The sequence below is a fragment of the Symphalangus syndactylus genome, chromosome 13, assembly GCF_028878055.3.
Source record: "Symphalangus syndactylus isolate Jambi chromosome 13, NHGRI_mSymSyn1-v2.1_pri, whole genome shotgun sequence".
In the NCBI taxonomy this organism is placed as follows: Eukaryota; Metazoa; Chordata; class Mammalia; order Primates; family Hylobatidae; genus Symphalangus; species Symphalangus syndactylus.
In genome coordinates, this window is record NC_072435.2 from 48,157,023 (window position 1) to 48,170,359 (window position 13,337).

The 13,337-nt window shown below is 41.2% G+C and overlaps 2 protein-coding genes across 3 annotated transcripts in view; one reads left to right on the forward strand and one right to left on the reverse strand.

Moving 5' to 3' along the window:
• Positions 1-13,337, reverse strand: part of LOC129459381 (zinc finger protein 676-like) — a 375,112-nt gene that overhangs the window by 245,740 nt on the left and 116,035 nt on the right. The gene's annotated exons all lie outside the window — the stretch shown is intronic.
• The window catches only part of LOC129459382 (zinc finger protein 729-like), a 31,077-nt gene continuing 26,028 nt past the window's right edge, over positions 8,289-13,337 (forward strand). The window contains exons 1-2 of one of the 2 annotated variants that reach the window (XM_063616155.1): positions 8,289-8,672; positions 10,030-10,146. In XM_063616155.1, the coding sequence (XP_063472225.1) occupies positions 10,117-10,146 (30 nt within the window). In that variant the 5' untranslated portion in view covers positions 8,289-8,672; positions 10,030-10,116. The remainder of the gene's footprint in view (positions 8,673-10,029; positions 10,147-13,337) is intronic. The other variant, XM_063616156.1, reaches the window with a different exon arrangement.

The window sequence follows — 13,337 nt, forward strand, 5'->3', positions numbered from 1 at the left end:
CCACAGCCAATATCATATTGAATGGGCAAAACCTGGAAGAATTCTGGAAAATCAGCACAAGACAAAATGCCCTCTCTCACCACTCCTATTCAACGTAGTATTTGAAGTTCTGGCCAGGAAAATCAGGTCAAAGAAAGAAATAAAGGGTGTATAAATAGGAAGAGAGGAAGTCAAATTGTCTCTGCAGATGACATGATGCTATATCTAGAAAATCCCGTTGTCTCAGCTGAAAAGCTCCTTAAGCTGATAAGCAACTTCAGCAAAGTCTCTAGATACAAAATCAATGTGCAAAAATCACAAGTACCAACAATAAACAAGCAGATTGTGAAATCATGCATGAACTCCCATTCACAATTGCTACAAAGAAAATAAAATACCGGCCGGGCGCAGTGGCTCACGCTTGTAATCCCAGCAATTTGGGAGGCCGAGACGGGCGGATCACGAGGTCACGGAGATCGAGACCACGGTGAAACCCCGTCTCTACTAAAAAATACAAAAAATTAGCCGGGCGTGGTAGCGGGCGCCTGTAGTCCCAGCTACTCGGAGAGGCTGAGGCAGGAGAATGGCGTGAACCCGGGAGGCGGAGCTTGCAGTGAGCCAAGATTGCGCCACTGCACTCCAGCCTGGGCGACAGAGCGAGACTCCGTCTCAAAAAAAAAAAAAAAAAAGAAAAGAAAATACCTAGGAATACAGCTAACAAGGGATGTGAAGGACCTCTTCAAAAAGAACTACAAACCACTGCTCAAAGAAATAAGAGAGGACAAAAACAAATGGAAAAAATTTCACCTGCATGAATAGGAAGAATCAATATCATGAAAATGATTATACTTCCCAAAGTAATTTATACATTCAGTGCTATTCCCATCAAACTACCACTGACGTTCTTCACGGAACTAGAAAAAACTACTTTAACATTCATGTGGAATGAAAAAAGAGCCTGTATAGCCAAGAAAATTCTAAGTGAAAAGAACAAAGCTGGAGGCATCATGCTACTTGACTTCAAACTATACAACAAGGCTATAGTAACCAAAGCAGCATGGTACTGGTAAAAAGAAAAACAGACACATTGACCAATGAAACAAAATAGAGACCTCAGAAATAAGACCACATGTTTACAACCATGTGATATTTGACAAACTTGATAGAAACAAGCAATGGGGAAAATATTCCCTATTTAATAAATGATGCTGGAAAAAAATAAAGTCAGAAAAACTAACCTTCTCTCTTTCTGGTCCTATTATCTATATCATATTTAGTTATTTTTATTTATTTCAATTGCTTTCGATTTTAGTATTTGCCTTGGAAATTACTTTTTTAATATGTATAACATTTTCTTGGAGTCTATTTATGGACATCAATGCTATTTTTCATATTTTGATATAAAAAATAAAACATCAATGTGGATGTGATGGCTCCTGCCTGTAATTCCAGCATTTTGGGAGGCTGAGGTGGGAGGATTACTTTAGCTCAGGAGTTTGAGACCAGCCTGGGCTACATAGTGTGACCTCACCTCTAAAAATAACAATAATAAATTAGCTGAGCATGGTGGCACATGAGTGGCGTCCCAGATACTCAGAAGGCGGAAGTGAGAAAACTGCTTGAGCCCAGATGGTTGAGGCTGCAGTGAGCTGCAGTCTTGCCACTGCATTCCTGCCTGGCTGAGAGAGAATCTTTCTTAAAAGAAAGAAAGAAAAAGAAGGCCAAGGCAGGTGGATTACTTGAGGTTGGGAGTTTGAGACCAGCCTGGCCAACATGACAAAACCCTGTTTCTGCTAAAAATACAAAAATTAGCTGGGTGTGGTGGCATTTGCCTGTAATACCAGTTTCTCAGTAGGCTGAGGCATGAGAATTGCTTGAACTTGAAAGGCAGATGTTGCAGTGAGCAGAGATCGCATCATAGCATTCCAGCCTGGGCGGCAGAGCAAGACCTTGTCTTAGAAAAAAAAAGAAAGAAAGAAAGAAAGAAAGAAAGAAAGAAAGAAAGAAAGAAAGAAAGAAAGAAAGAAAGAAAGAAAGAAAGAAAGAGAGAGAGAGAGAGAAAGAAAGAAAGAGAGAGAGAGAGAGACAGAAAGAAAGAGAAAACCACAGAGAATAAACTATAAAATTTTTTTAATGTTTGTAAAGCTCTAATTGCATAGCAGATTTCTGGAAGTCAGTTTCCAGAATCCAAGGCTAATCGCTAAGCATTTTATACATTTCTTTCTGCACTGATTATAAAATTCGGCTTTCCCAACAGAAATGGAAAAAAATAAAGCATGAGTAACAATGAGATAGCACACAATTATAATAATGGCAATCATGAAAATAAAAATTTCAAAGACTGTCAATGAAAATTTGGATTAAATAGATCTAGAAATATGAAATGGTACAGTAGCTTTGGAAAATAGTTTAGTGGCTTATTATAAAGTTGAGCATACAATTATTATGTTACCAAGACATCCCACTGCTAGGTCATTACCAAAGTAAACTGAAAACTAATGCTGAAATGAAACTTTTTGTGGATGTCTACTGCTCACTTTATTTGTAATTGCAAAAAGCTAGGTGTAAACCAGATGCTTCTCAACAGGTGAATGAATAAACAAACCAGTGCATACCTACAATAGAATCCTAGTTGTCAACAACAAAAAAATTGATTGACATCACAGTATAGATGAGTCACAAATGCATTTCTTTTTTTTTTTTTTTTTTTTTTTTTGAGACGGAGTCTCGCTCTGTCGCCCAGGCTGGAGTGCAGTGGCGCAATCTCGGCTCACTGCAAGCTCCGCCTCCCGGGTTCACGCCATTCTCCTGCCTCAGCCTCTCCGAGTAGCTGGGACTACAGGCGCCCGCCACCACGCCCGGCTAATTTTTTGTATTTTTAGTAGAGACGGGGTTTCACCGTGGTCTCGATCTCCTGACCTCGTGATCCGCCCGCCTCGGCCTCCCAAAGTGCTGGGATTACAAGCATGAGCCACCGCGCCCGGCACAAATGCATTTCTTTAATTGAAGAAAGTGAAATCCAAAGGTTACAGATTAAACAATCCAAGTATATGGCATTGTAGAAAAATAAAATTATAAAGACTGATAATAATCAGGGCAGGCTTGATGGCTCAAGTGTATAAGCTCAACACTTTGGGAGGCTGAGGTGAGAGGATTGTTTGAGCCCAGGATTTTGAGAACAGGCTGGGCAACTAGAAAGACCTCCCTAAAAAAGAAGAAGAATAAAAAGAGAATAATCACTGATTGCCAAAGAATAGATGACGATAGAGTTAACTACAAATAGGAAGCATCAGATAATTTGGGGGGCAATGAAACACTTCTGTGTGGTACCGTGAAGATGGCTATGTGACTCTAGACAGTTTTCAAAACCTATGGAACTGTACATCACAAATAATATATTTTCCTCTCTGCAAATTAGAAAAAACAAGGATTTGGGGAAAATTCAGATAAAATGCAGGAAGTAAAAAGAAGAGTTTACCCTTACTAGAAATGTGTCACCTAACCCTATTGAAGAAGGTTGGAATGAAAGGACTTGGTGTAAATCACTTTGAATAACAGTATTTTGATTAAATATTGCAAGACTCAAGAACTGAACACGGCTGGGTGCAGTGGCTCACGCTTGTAATCCCAGCACTTTGGGAAGCCGAGGCGGGCGGATCATGAGGTCAGGAGATCGAGACCACGGTGAAACCTCGTCTCTACTAAAAAAAATACAAAAAATTAGCCAGGCATGGTGGCGGGCGCCTGTAGTTCCAGCTACTCGGAGAGGCTGAGGCAGGAGAATGGCGTGAACCCGGGAGGCGGAGCTTGCAGTGAGCCGAGATTGCGCCACTGCACTCCAGCCTGGGCAACAGAGCAAGACTCCGTCTCAAAAAAAAAAAAACAAAAAAAAAGAACTGGACACAAACATTGTGTTCTGGTAGGTATTGCTTGTCTATAAGCATATAGATTAGCAATTTTTAAAAGCACTCTATATGTTAGTGTATATATATATAAAATATAATTAGTGCCTGCACCTCTCTGAATTTGAAAAAAAAAGAGAATTCTAGACTGGAGTTGAGAATATTTTGATAAATGCATGTATCATAACATATCTATTGAGAGAGAGGGAGAAAGAGAGAGATGTGTTCATACAGGAGTCAATATTAATATGTACCTTTCCAAACTCTGTTTGCTGAGAGTTTGGAGAAGCAGTGACATCCAAGTATTAATAGACACACCTAGCTCTCATATCATGGTTTCTAAGTACTATTCTTCAACAAAAAAAGCAAGACTACTTGTAATAATAGATAATTCTAGCACTGGAGTGGAAAATCCAAGTTAAGGTAGAGTATTATGAAGTCAGAAAGTTTAAAAGTGGTTTATAAACAACAGAAGCAGCCATGTCAGAGAAAATCAACCTGAAACACTTCCCAGGAGCCCAAGCTGGAAAAATGTGAAAAACACAATAAACATTATTAGCATTGGATTAACATCAAGAGAAGTAAAAAAAAAAATCCATGAATCCATAAAGATAGAGAAAAATACAAATAAGAAAAAAAGAAGGCCAGGCGCCATGGCTCATGCCTGTAATCCCAGCACTTTGGGAGGCTGAGGAGGGTGGATCACCTGAGGTTTGGAGTTCGAGACCAGCCTGACCAACAGGAATAAACCTTGTCTCTACCAAAAATACAAAATTAGCCGGGCATGGTGGTGTATGCTTATAATCCCAGCTACTTGGGAGTCTGAGGCAGGAGAATCGTTTGAACCTGGGAGGTGGAGGTTGCAGTGAGCTGAGATCACGCCATTGCACTCCAGCCTGGGCAACAAGAGTGAAATTCCATCTCAAAAGAGAAAGAGAGAAAGAAAGAAAGAGAAAGAGAGAGAGAGAAAGAAAGAAAGAAGGAAGGAAGGAAGGAAGGAAGGAAGGAAGGAAGGAAAGAAAGGAAATAGTAGAAAAAAAGAGAAAAAATTTTTCTTTACAAAATTCCAAGTACTAATCAATGTAGAAGATAATGCAAAATAGAAAATCACCACTAAGACACCACAGTAATAATTACTGTAGACAAGATGTACTTAAAAATGCAAACATTGTGGGTAAAATTTAAAGGAGAAACAGTGTTTCTGTTAGCCCCAAAGTATCTGCCCCAAATATTTATAAGTAGCCCCAAACTAATAGCCCCAAAGTATCTACCTCCAAATATTTATATATACTATTTCCTCTCAATTTCTTTATAAGACTTATGACTATTTAAAGAAAAATTATAACACAGTATTGTGAGATATAGGTGTAGATGTAAAATGCATCAATAGCACAAAGAATAGAAGGAAGTAATTGTAACTCTTCAAAAGCAAGGTTTTCATATTTTACATTTATTTATTTATTTATTTTTTTTATTTTTTTTTTTATTTTTTTGAGACGGAGTCTTGCTCTGTCACCCAGGCTGGAGTGCAGTGGCGCAGTCTCGGCTCACTGCAAGCTCCACCTCCCGGGTTCACGCCATTCTCCTGCCTCAGCCTCTCCGAGTAGCTGGGACTACAGGCGCCCGCCACCACGCCCGGCTAATTTTTTGTATTTTTAGTAGAGACGGGGTTTCACTGTGGTCTCGATCTCCTGACCTCGTGATCCGCCCGCCTCGGCCTCCCAAAGTGCTGGGATTACAAGCGTGAGCCACCGCGCCCGGCCATATTTTACATTTATTAAAATAGTACAGCATAAACTCTAGATAGATCGTGATATGTTACAGATGCATACAGTTATCCCCGGGGAAACCACTAAGAAATGTAAGGAGGTGTCACTTAAATGCTATTAAAGGAATTTAATTATATACCAAAAAGTATTTGTACGAAAATGTTTGTAGAGACTTTAGTCATAATAGCTTAAAGCAGGGAACAGCCTAAATATCCATTGCTAGAAAAATAGATGAACAAATTATATCTCATTCATGCAAGAGAATACTACCCAGCCATAGAAAAAAATGAACTACTAAATCACACAACCTGGATGTATCTCATAAACCTACCAGATAAGACAAGCTTGAAATAAAATAATATGTATTGTATGATGTCAAGCGAAATGAACCAATGATTAAAAAAAAAAAAAACCTCTGGTAGAGAGTAAAATTATCTGGAAAAAAGCATGAGGAAATTATCTGATAATTTTTTAAAAATCCATTTTTCTGTGGAGTCACTCATGCTAAATGTGATATAAACTAAAAATGTAAAGAAATAGGTGATCCTAAAGCAGTTCAGGTTTTGTTTTCTTCCATAAACAGCAGATTTTAACACAAGGAGTTCCTTTCTACTGTAATTCTTTTAAAAAATAATAACCTGAAGTCCTTGTTTTTACTTTACAAAACCCACAGTTCTGCTATTTCACAGTGGGATTTGAGACTAAATAAGTACACTTTTGATGGTGACTGATGCTATCAACATCTGAAGTTTTGGTCTATCTCTCAAAATTGAGAAGATGACCAAAAGGGAGAAATTATTAAATCAATTATAGCCTAAAGCTGCCTTCTTTTCTGTTTAATTTTTGTCAATAGGTTTTCTGTACATAGCAAACTGAAACCTAACTTGATATGTAAATAGACTGTAACCGACTCTTCTACCAAATACTGTGTTTTTGGCAATAAAAGAACATCAGCTGTTTAAACCATGTTCGAGTAAGGCAAATCTCAAGCTGTAATCAATCTGGCTGTTTCTGTATCTCACCCCCATTTTCTGTATGTTACTTTGCTTTTTCTGTCCATAAATCTTTTTCCACCATGTGGCTTTGTTGCAGTCTCTCTGAGCCTACTCTGGCTCCACAGGCTGCCCAATTTGCAATTCATTCTTTGCCCATTTAAACTCTTTTAAATTTAATTTTTCTAAAGTATTTTCCTTTTAAGAGTTTTCCAATTTTTTCTATGATGAAAAATAAATAATCTTTTGTTGGGCTTTGATTTTCTAAACTTATCCATCAGCTACAAATACAAAGTATTCTATGTCTTTTTAAAATGCTTCTGCAATTTCTTTCTTTCTTTTTCTTTCTTTTCTTTCTTTTTATTTATTTATTTTTTTTTTCTGAGACAAGGTCTTACCCTATCACCTAGGCTGGAGTGCAGTGGTGTAATCAAACATGGCTCACTGCAGCTTGACCTTCCAGGCTGAAGTGATCCTTCTGCTTCTGCATCTGCCACCCGAGTAGCTGGGTTTACAGTCATGCACAACCATGTCTGGCTAATTTTTAAAATTTTATTCATGAAGACAGATTCTTACTATGTAGGCTGAACTTGAACTCTTGAGCTCCTGTTATTCTCCCATGTCAGCCTCCCAAAATGCTAGGATTACAGGTGGGAGCCACTGTGCACTTCTGCAAATTCTTGAGAGGATTATTCCCAATGATAAACAATACTACATTGGCACAAATGTAAAAGGAACATGGGCTGGCTGCAGTGGCTCACGCTAGTGATCCCAGAACCCTGGGAGGCTGAGGCAGGCAGATTACTTGAGGTCAGGAATTTGAGATCAGCCTGGCCAACATGGTGAAACCCTGTCTTTATTAAAAATATAAAAATTAGTCAGGTGTGGTGGCAAGCACCTGAAATCCCAGCTACTTGAAAGGCTGTGGCAGGAGAATTAATTGAACATGGGAGAAGGATGTTACAGTGAGCCAAAATTACACTACTGCACTCCAGCCTGGGTGATAGAGTGAGACCCTGTCTCAAAAGAAGTTAAATAGATTAATAAAACTAAAATAAAAGGAATCTGGCCTCTATTGTAGAAGTGTCACTCTCCAGGATTTCAGGGGTCTAGGGCAGCTACTTTAGTAGTGTCATCTATGGAGGTGGATGGGCTTTGGAGTCTGACAGAGTTGATCCTGAGTCTCAGCCCAGCCACTTAGTAGCTGTGTGTCTTTGGACAAGATTCTTGATGTGAAAGAGTTCTATAAACCACATATGCAAAAAAAAAAAAAAAAAAAAAAAAGGCAGAATGACACTGATTTCAAAAATGGTCGCAATTTCTAGTTTTTTCTGTATCCATGCCCATTGTCAGGTGCTTTTAAAGCTGTTCCCATCAAGATCCAGGATGTTTTCCAAACCCTAGATTTTGCTGGCCTTATTCACTCAGGGCAGTAGAAACCTGTGAACATGACAATGTACTAGTTTGAGGCCTAGGCGCAAAAGGTCTTGAATGCTTCTGTTTTTCTTTCAGAATGCTGCCATCTCCGTGAATAAAGCCCATGTTAGCCAGCTGGAGGATAAGATACCATGGGGAGGAGAAGCAAGGTGCCCCTGTTGACAGCCCCAGAAGCACAGCTGCCTATTCAATAAACAGCTGAAGATACATGTCTGGAGGAGCTCAGCTGAGACAAATAAAATGGCCTCACTGAGCCCAGCCTAAATAGCTGACCATCTCAATTATGAGCAAATAAGTTTTGAATGATTTGTTGTGCTGCAATAGCTAATTAATACATGCACCCAGTGCAGATAGGATGCCAGGATTCATTGACAAGTTGATTACTAGTTCTCTTCTAACAGTGGGCACTCTATAGGTACTGATTTTTCCCCCTGATTTGAAGTTGGATGCCTCATAAGAGAATGCTGAGTAATGCAGAAATATATATGGACATGTATGCATGTAATTGGTGTCTATACTCACACCGTCCCTCATACCACAGGAGAAAACAGATAACCATGGCCTGACCATTAGGGCCAAGGACAAATAGAAAAGTAAGTTTGCCTTTAATCTGTTTTTTTCATATCTAAACATTGGAGGTCAAGACTGCACAGGTTTGAAGACATAGAGATTTCTTCTCCTGTGGCCTTATCATCCTTTGTTTACCTTCTGATCTCTGGAAGAAAGGTGGGCAACGGGTGGCCAGCAGTGGTCTACCTGTGGTTGTTTTCTTCTTGCTGTCCTCTGCTTTTTCTATGGCTACTATCTGTTCCTCCCTCAGAGCTGAAGAGAAATGTTGGTAGGGAAAGGCTCTTTTTTCAGCTTTGGCAGAAAAGTTTTGTACAGGCCCTTCGCTCCCCTGAGGTCAGAGCTGCACTTCAATGTGGCAGCTACTGGCTATGTGTGGCGACTGAGTGCCTGGAATGTGGTTGGTCTGAACTGTGATGTGCTAGAAAGGTAAAATACAGAGTTAGTTTCAAAGATGACGTTCCAAAAAATATCTACACTTCATTAATAATTTACATTTTGCTTACATATTAAAATGATAATATTTTGGATATACTGGGTTAATTAAATTGCTACAGTAAATACTACATTTTTTGTTTGTTTTTCTTTTTAAAGTTTGGCTACTAGAAAATTTAAAATTCACATTTAGCTCACATTTTACTTCAGAGGATTGCCTTCTTTTTAAAATCTCAGGCAATCTGATGAAAAAAACAGAAGTCAGGAAGGTCATAAAATAGAAATTTTTAGATAATTTTTATTATATTCTTTTCATTTGTGAATAACCATATAATATATTATTTATAAAAGAATATGACCTTATACAAAAGGTTAAATGCAAATATCCTCTGGGGTTGGCCTGGCTTACTTAGCTCAGGGAAGAAGCCCTGCCTGAAAAGGCTGCAGCCTAGACTGTCACTCTTTCTTTTTTTTTTTGGTGGGGCGGGGACAGACTCTCTCTCTGTCACCCAGGCTAGAGTGCAGTGGTGCGATCTCGGCTCACTGCCACCTCCGCCTCCCAAGTTCAAGCGATTCTCGTGCCTCAGCCTCCAGAGTAGCTGGGATTACAGGCGGCCGCCACCACGCCTGGCTAATTTTTATTTTTAGTAGAGACGGGGTTTTGCCATGTTGTCCAGGCTGGTCTCCAACTCCTGACCTCTGGTGATCCACCCGCTTGGGCTTCCCTCCCAAAGTGCTGGGACTGCAGGCGTGAGCCACCGTGCGGCCCATCAGTCTTCATTCAGTCCAGCATCTGATCACATCTTCTGTCACTCAGGATCTGAGGAGGCGGGGATTTAAGAATTATCCAATCAGGGACTCTGGGCTGGGATCCGTCCAATCAGGCATGCAGCTGGAGCGGAAAAGGCGGCATCCAAGATGTGGCGGGGCCGTTGTTTCTCCTTGCAGCCGCAGTTCCCGGTCTCGTCTTCACTGCTCTGTGTCCTCAGCCTCTGTGGCCCTGTAACCTGCGGTATTGGAAGATCCACAGCTAACATGCCAGGTGCGCCTGGCAGCCTAGAAATGGTGAGAGTGCCGGGTCCGACATCCCGAAAAGGGGAAGGGGCTGATTGGAACTGGTGGGAAGTGGTGTGGCGGGACTCAGGCCTTCCTGCAGTCAGCTCCGCAATTTGCGCCTGGAGTTGTTCTTGCTCATCTCGGCCTCAGTCTCCTTCAGCCACAAGATGGCGGCTGCGCTGACTGCGGGACCCCGGGCGACCTGTCTCCTCCATGCGCTGTGACTGTGCCCTGGCCTGGAGCCTTCTCTGGGCCGCTCTGCACCCGCATGGCCGCATCTCTCCCAGATTGTGCAGGGACCACCGGAGGGGCGTCAGGGGAGAATCCTGACTCCGGGTGCGGGTTCATGAATATGGGAAGAGCTTTGGTCCAGTGAGGCTTCCAGTCCTTCTTTTCTCCTATTAAAAATTTATGGCAGTCACCACCAAAGTAATAAATAATTTAATCAAAAAGTGATTCAAAAATTGTAGAGCACCCAGCTATGGTTTGTAGTTTATGGTCTATGGAAGGGATTTGACGGAAAGATTTTTTTAAGGTGCACAATGAAGAAAACCAAATTCAGTAATTGGTTATGTACAGTTACGTAGTTTCTCAGTTTGTACAATCAAGATGGAAATTTTCCGTTTATATAATCAGAGGTTAATTGTAGTTGGTTAAGCCTGAGCTTTGTTTCCCCCATGTATAATTTACGAAAAAAAAATGCACTTGAATTAGATTTTTTTTTCTTTCTTTTTTTGAGACGGAGTTTTGCTCTTGTTGCCCAGGCTGGAGTGCAATAGCGCGATCTCCTCTCAGTGCAACCTCCGCCTCCCGGGTTCAAGCGATTCTCCTACCTCAGCTTCCTGAGTAGCTGGGATTACAGGCATGTGCCACCACGCCGGCCTAATTTTGTATTTTTAGTAGAGACGGGGGTTTCTCCATTTTGGTCAGGCTGGTCTTGAACTCCCGACCTCAGGTGATCCGTCCTCCTCGGCCTCCTAAAGTGCTGGGTTTACAGGTGTGAGCCGCTGCGCTCGGCCGAATTAGATTTTTCAAAAAGTAGATATCAGGGACTAGAGCCACCTCAGTCTAATTGCCTGCCACTTAATTATTCTTAATTATTTTCACACTCCTCAGAGGACTGATTTTTCCCTTGCATGTTTTACAGGTATCCCAAGCAGAATATTATGTGTACTCCCAAACCCCCATTCCTGCAGCCTATCTCTGGCTTGCAGTAAAATATAAAATTTCCAGTTCATTGCTACCTTCCCAAATGTCAGTTTTTCCTCTCTGATTCACATTACTATTTGTCCTTTTTTTTTTTTTTTTTTTTTTTTGAGACGGAGTCTCACTCTGTTGCCCAGTCTGGAGTGCAGTGTCCTGATCTTGGCTCACCGCAACCTCCGCCTCCCAGGTTCAAGCAATTCTCCTGCCTCAGCCTCCCGAGTAGCTGGGACTACAGGCGTGCGCCACCATGCCTGGCTAATTTTTGTGTTTTTAGTAGAGACAGAGTTTCACTATGTTGGCCAGGCTGGTCTCGAACTCCTGACCTTGTGATCTGCCCGCCTCAGCCTCCCAAAGTGCTGGGATTACAGGCGTGAGTCACCTGCCCGGCCTACTATTTGTCCTTTAGTGTACATTTTTGATACCGTATTTTAATTATTTTTTAACAAAGCATTGGATGGCACTTTTCCTAATATTTGTTTTCTGTTTGTAAATATTTCCCATGAGAAGAAAGCAAAAAATTATACCCTGACACTGCGTTGTAAAAAATCTTTGTACTGTTTTTTTTTTTTCCTCCTAGGCCCACAGATTTTATCAGAATGTTTTGGGGTAAATGTTTTCCTTTGGAAACTTTATGGAGTGATGTGTTTTCAGCCATTCTTGTTTTTTTTTCCTGGTCCTGGGTTTCAGTACTGTCTGGGAATTAGCTAAAATACCCCCCATGGCTATGTCTGCTAGAGTGTCTAGTGAATATCAGCTCCTGGTCATTTTCTCCCATGGGACAATCTGAGGTATGGAGTGTAGCCTTTCAGGGAAGCAGGCAGATGCCCTGGAATTGAGACGAATCTCCTGGCATACTCTTCCTTTGAAAAGCTAACCCTTGAGACATTAAGATTGTCTTCACCCAACCCAGCTTCCATTTCTTGAAGACCCAACCCAGCTTCCATTTCTTGCTGGTCAGCCAATCAGTTGCTGGTATTGCGGGAAAAACATTGAAATAATTTCTGCCCCCTGCATTCTCTAAGGGGCAAAACAATAGGGAAAGAAATACAATGAAAAAATAGTGAAAGAAAAATAGTGAGAATCTGTGAAATCAAAAATAATATCCCAAAAGAAAAAAAAAACAGTGATCCAGTGAGATGGTGTAAGAACTTGCAAAGTAAAATACACCTGGGGCACTCACTGGGGCTTAATTCAGGGTCTCCTGAGAAGGGGTTATTGGGCACTTAAGTGAGCAGAATGGAGTGGGAGAATCTCTGAAGTGATTGGATGGCCTGATTGAAACATGAGTCAGACACATCTGTACCTTGAAAAGATTTGGTCGCTTATTTTGACCTCAGTTTGTTTGTTTTTTTTTTTTTTTTTTTTGAGACAGAGTCTTGCTGTCGCCCAGGCTGGAGTGCAGTGGCGTGATCTCGGCTCACTGCAGGCTCCGCCCCCCGGGGTTCACGCCATTCTCCTGCCTCAGCCTCCCGAGTAGCTGGGACTACAGGCGTCCGCCACCTCGCCCGGCTAATTTTTTTTTTTTGTATTTTTAGTGGAGACGGGGTTTCACCGTGTTACCTAGGGTAGTCTCGATCTCCTGACCTCATGATCCGCCCGCCTTGGCCTCCCAAAGTGCTGGGATTACAGGACCTCAGTTTTTTAACTGTGAATTGCATTTTGTTAGTAGGGATTGAAAGAAAGATAAGAAAATATTTACCAAGGGCAAAAAAGAGATGGGTTTCACAATAAAATTAATATTTAATTATATATTCCATTTGTTAAACTTTTTTTTTTTTTTTTTTGAGACCAAGTCTTGCCCTGTTGCCCAGACTGGAGTGCAGTGGCGCAATCTCCGCTCACTGCAACCTCCGTCTCCCAGGTTCTTCTGCCTCAGCCTCCTGACTAGCTGGGACTACAGGCGCCTGCCACCACGGCCGGCTAATTTTTTGTATTTTTAGTAGAGATGGAGTTTCACTGTGTTCGCCAGGATGGTCTAGATCTCCTGACCTCGT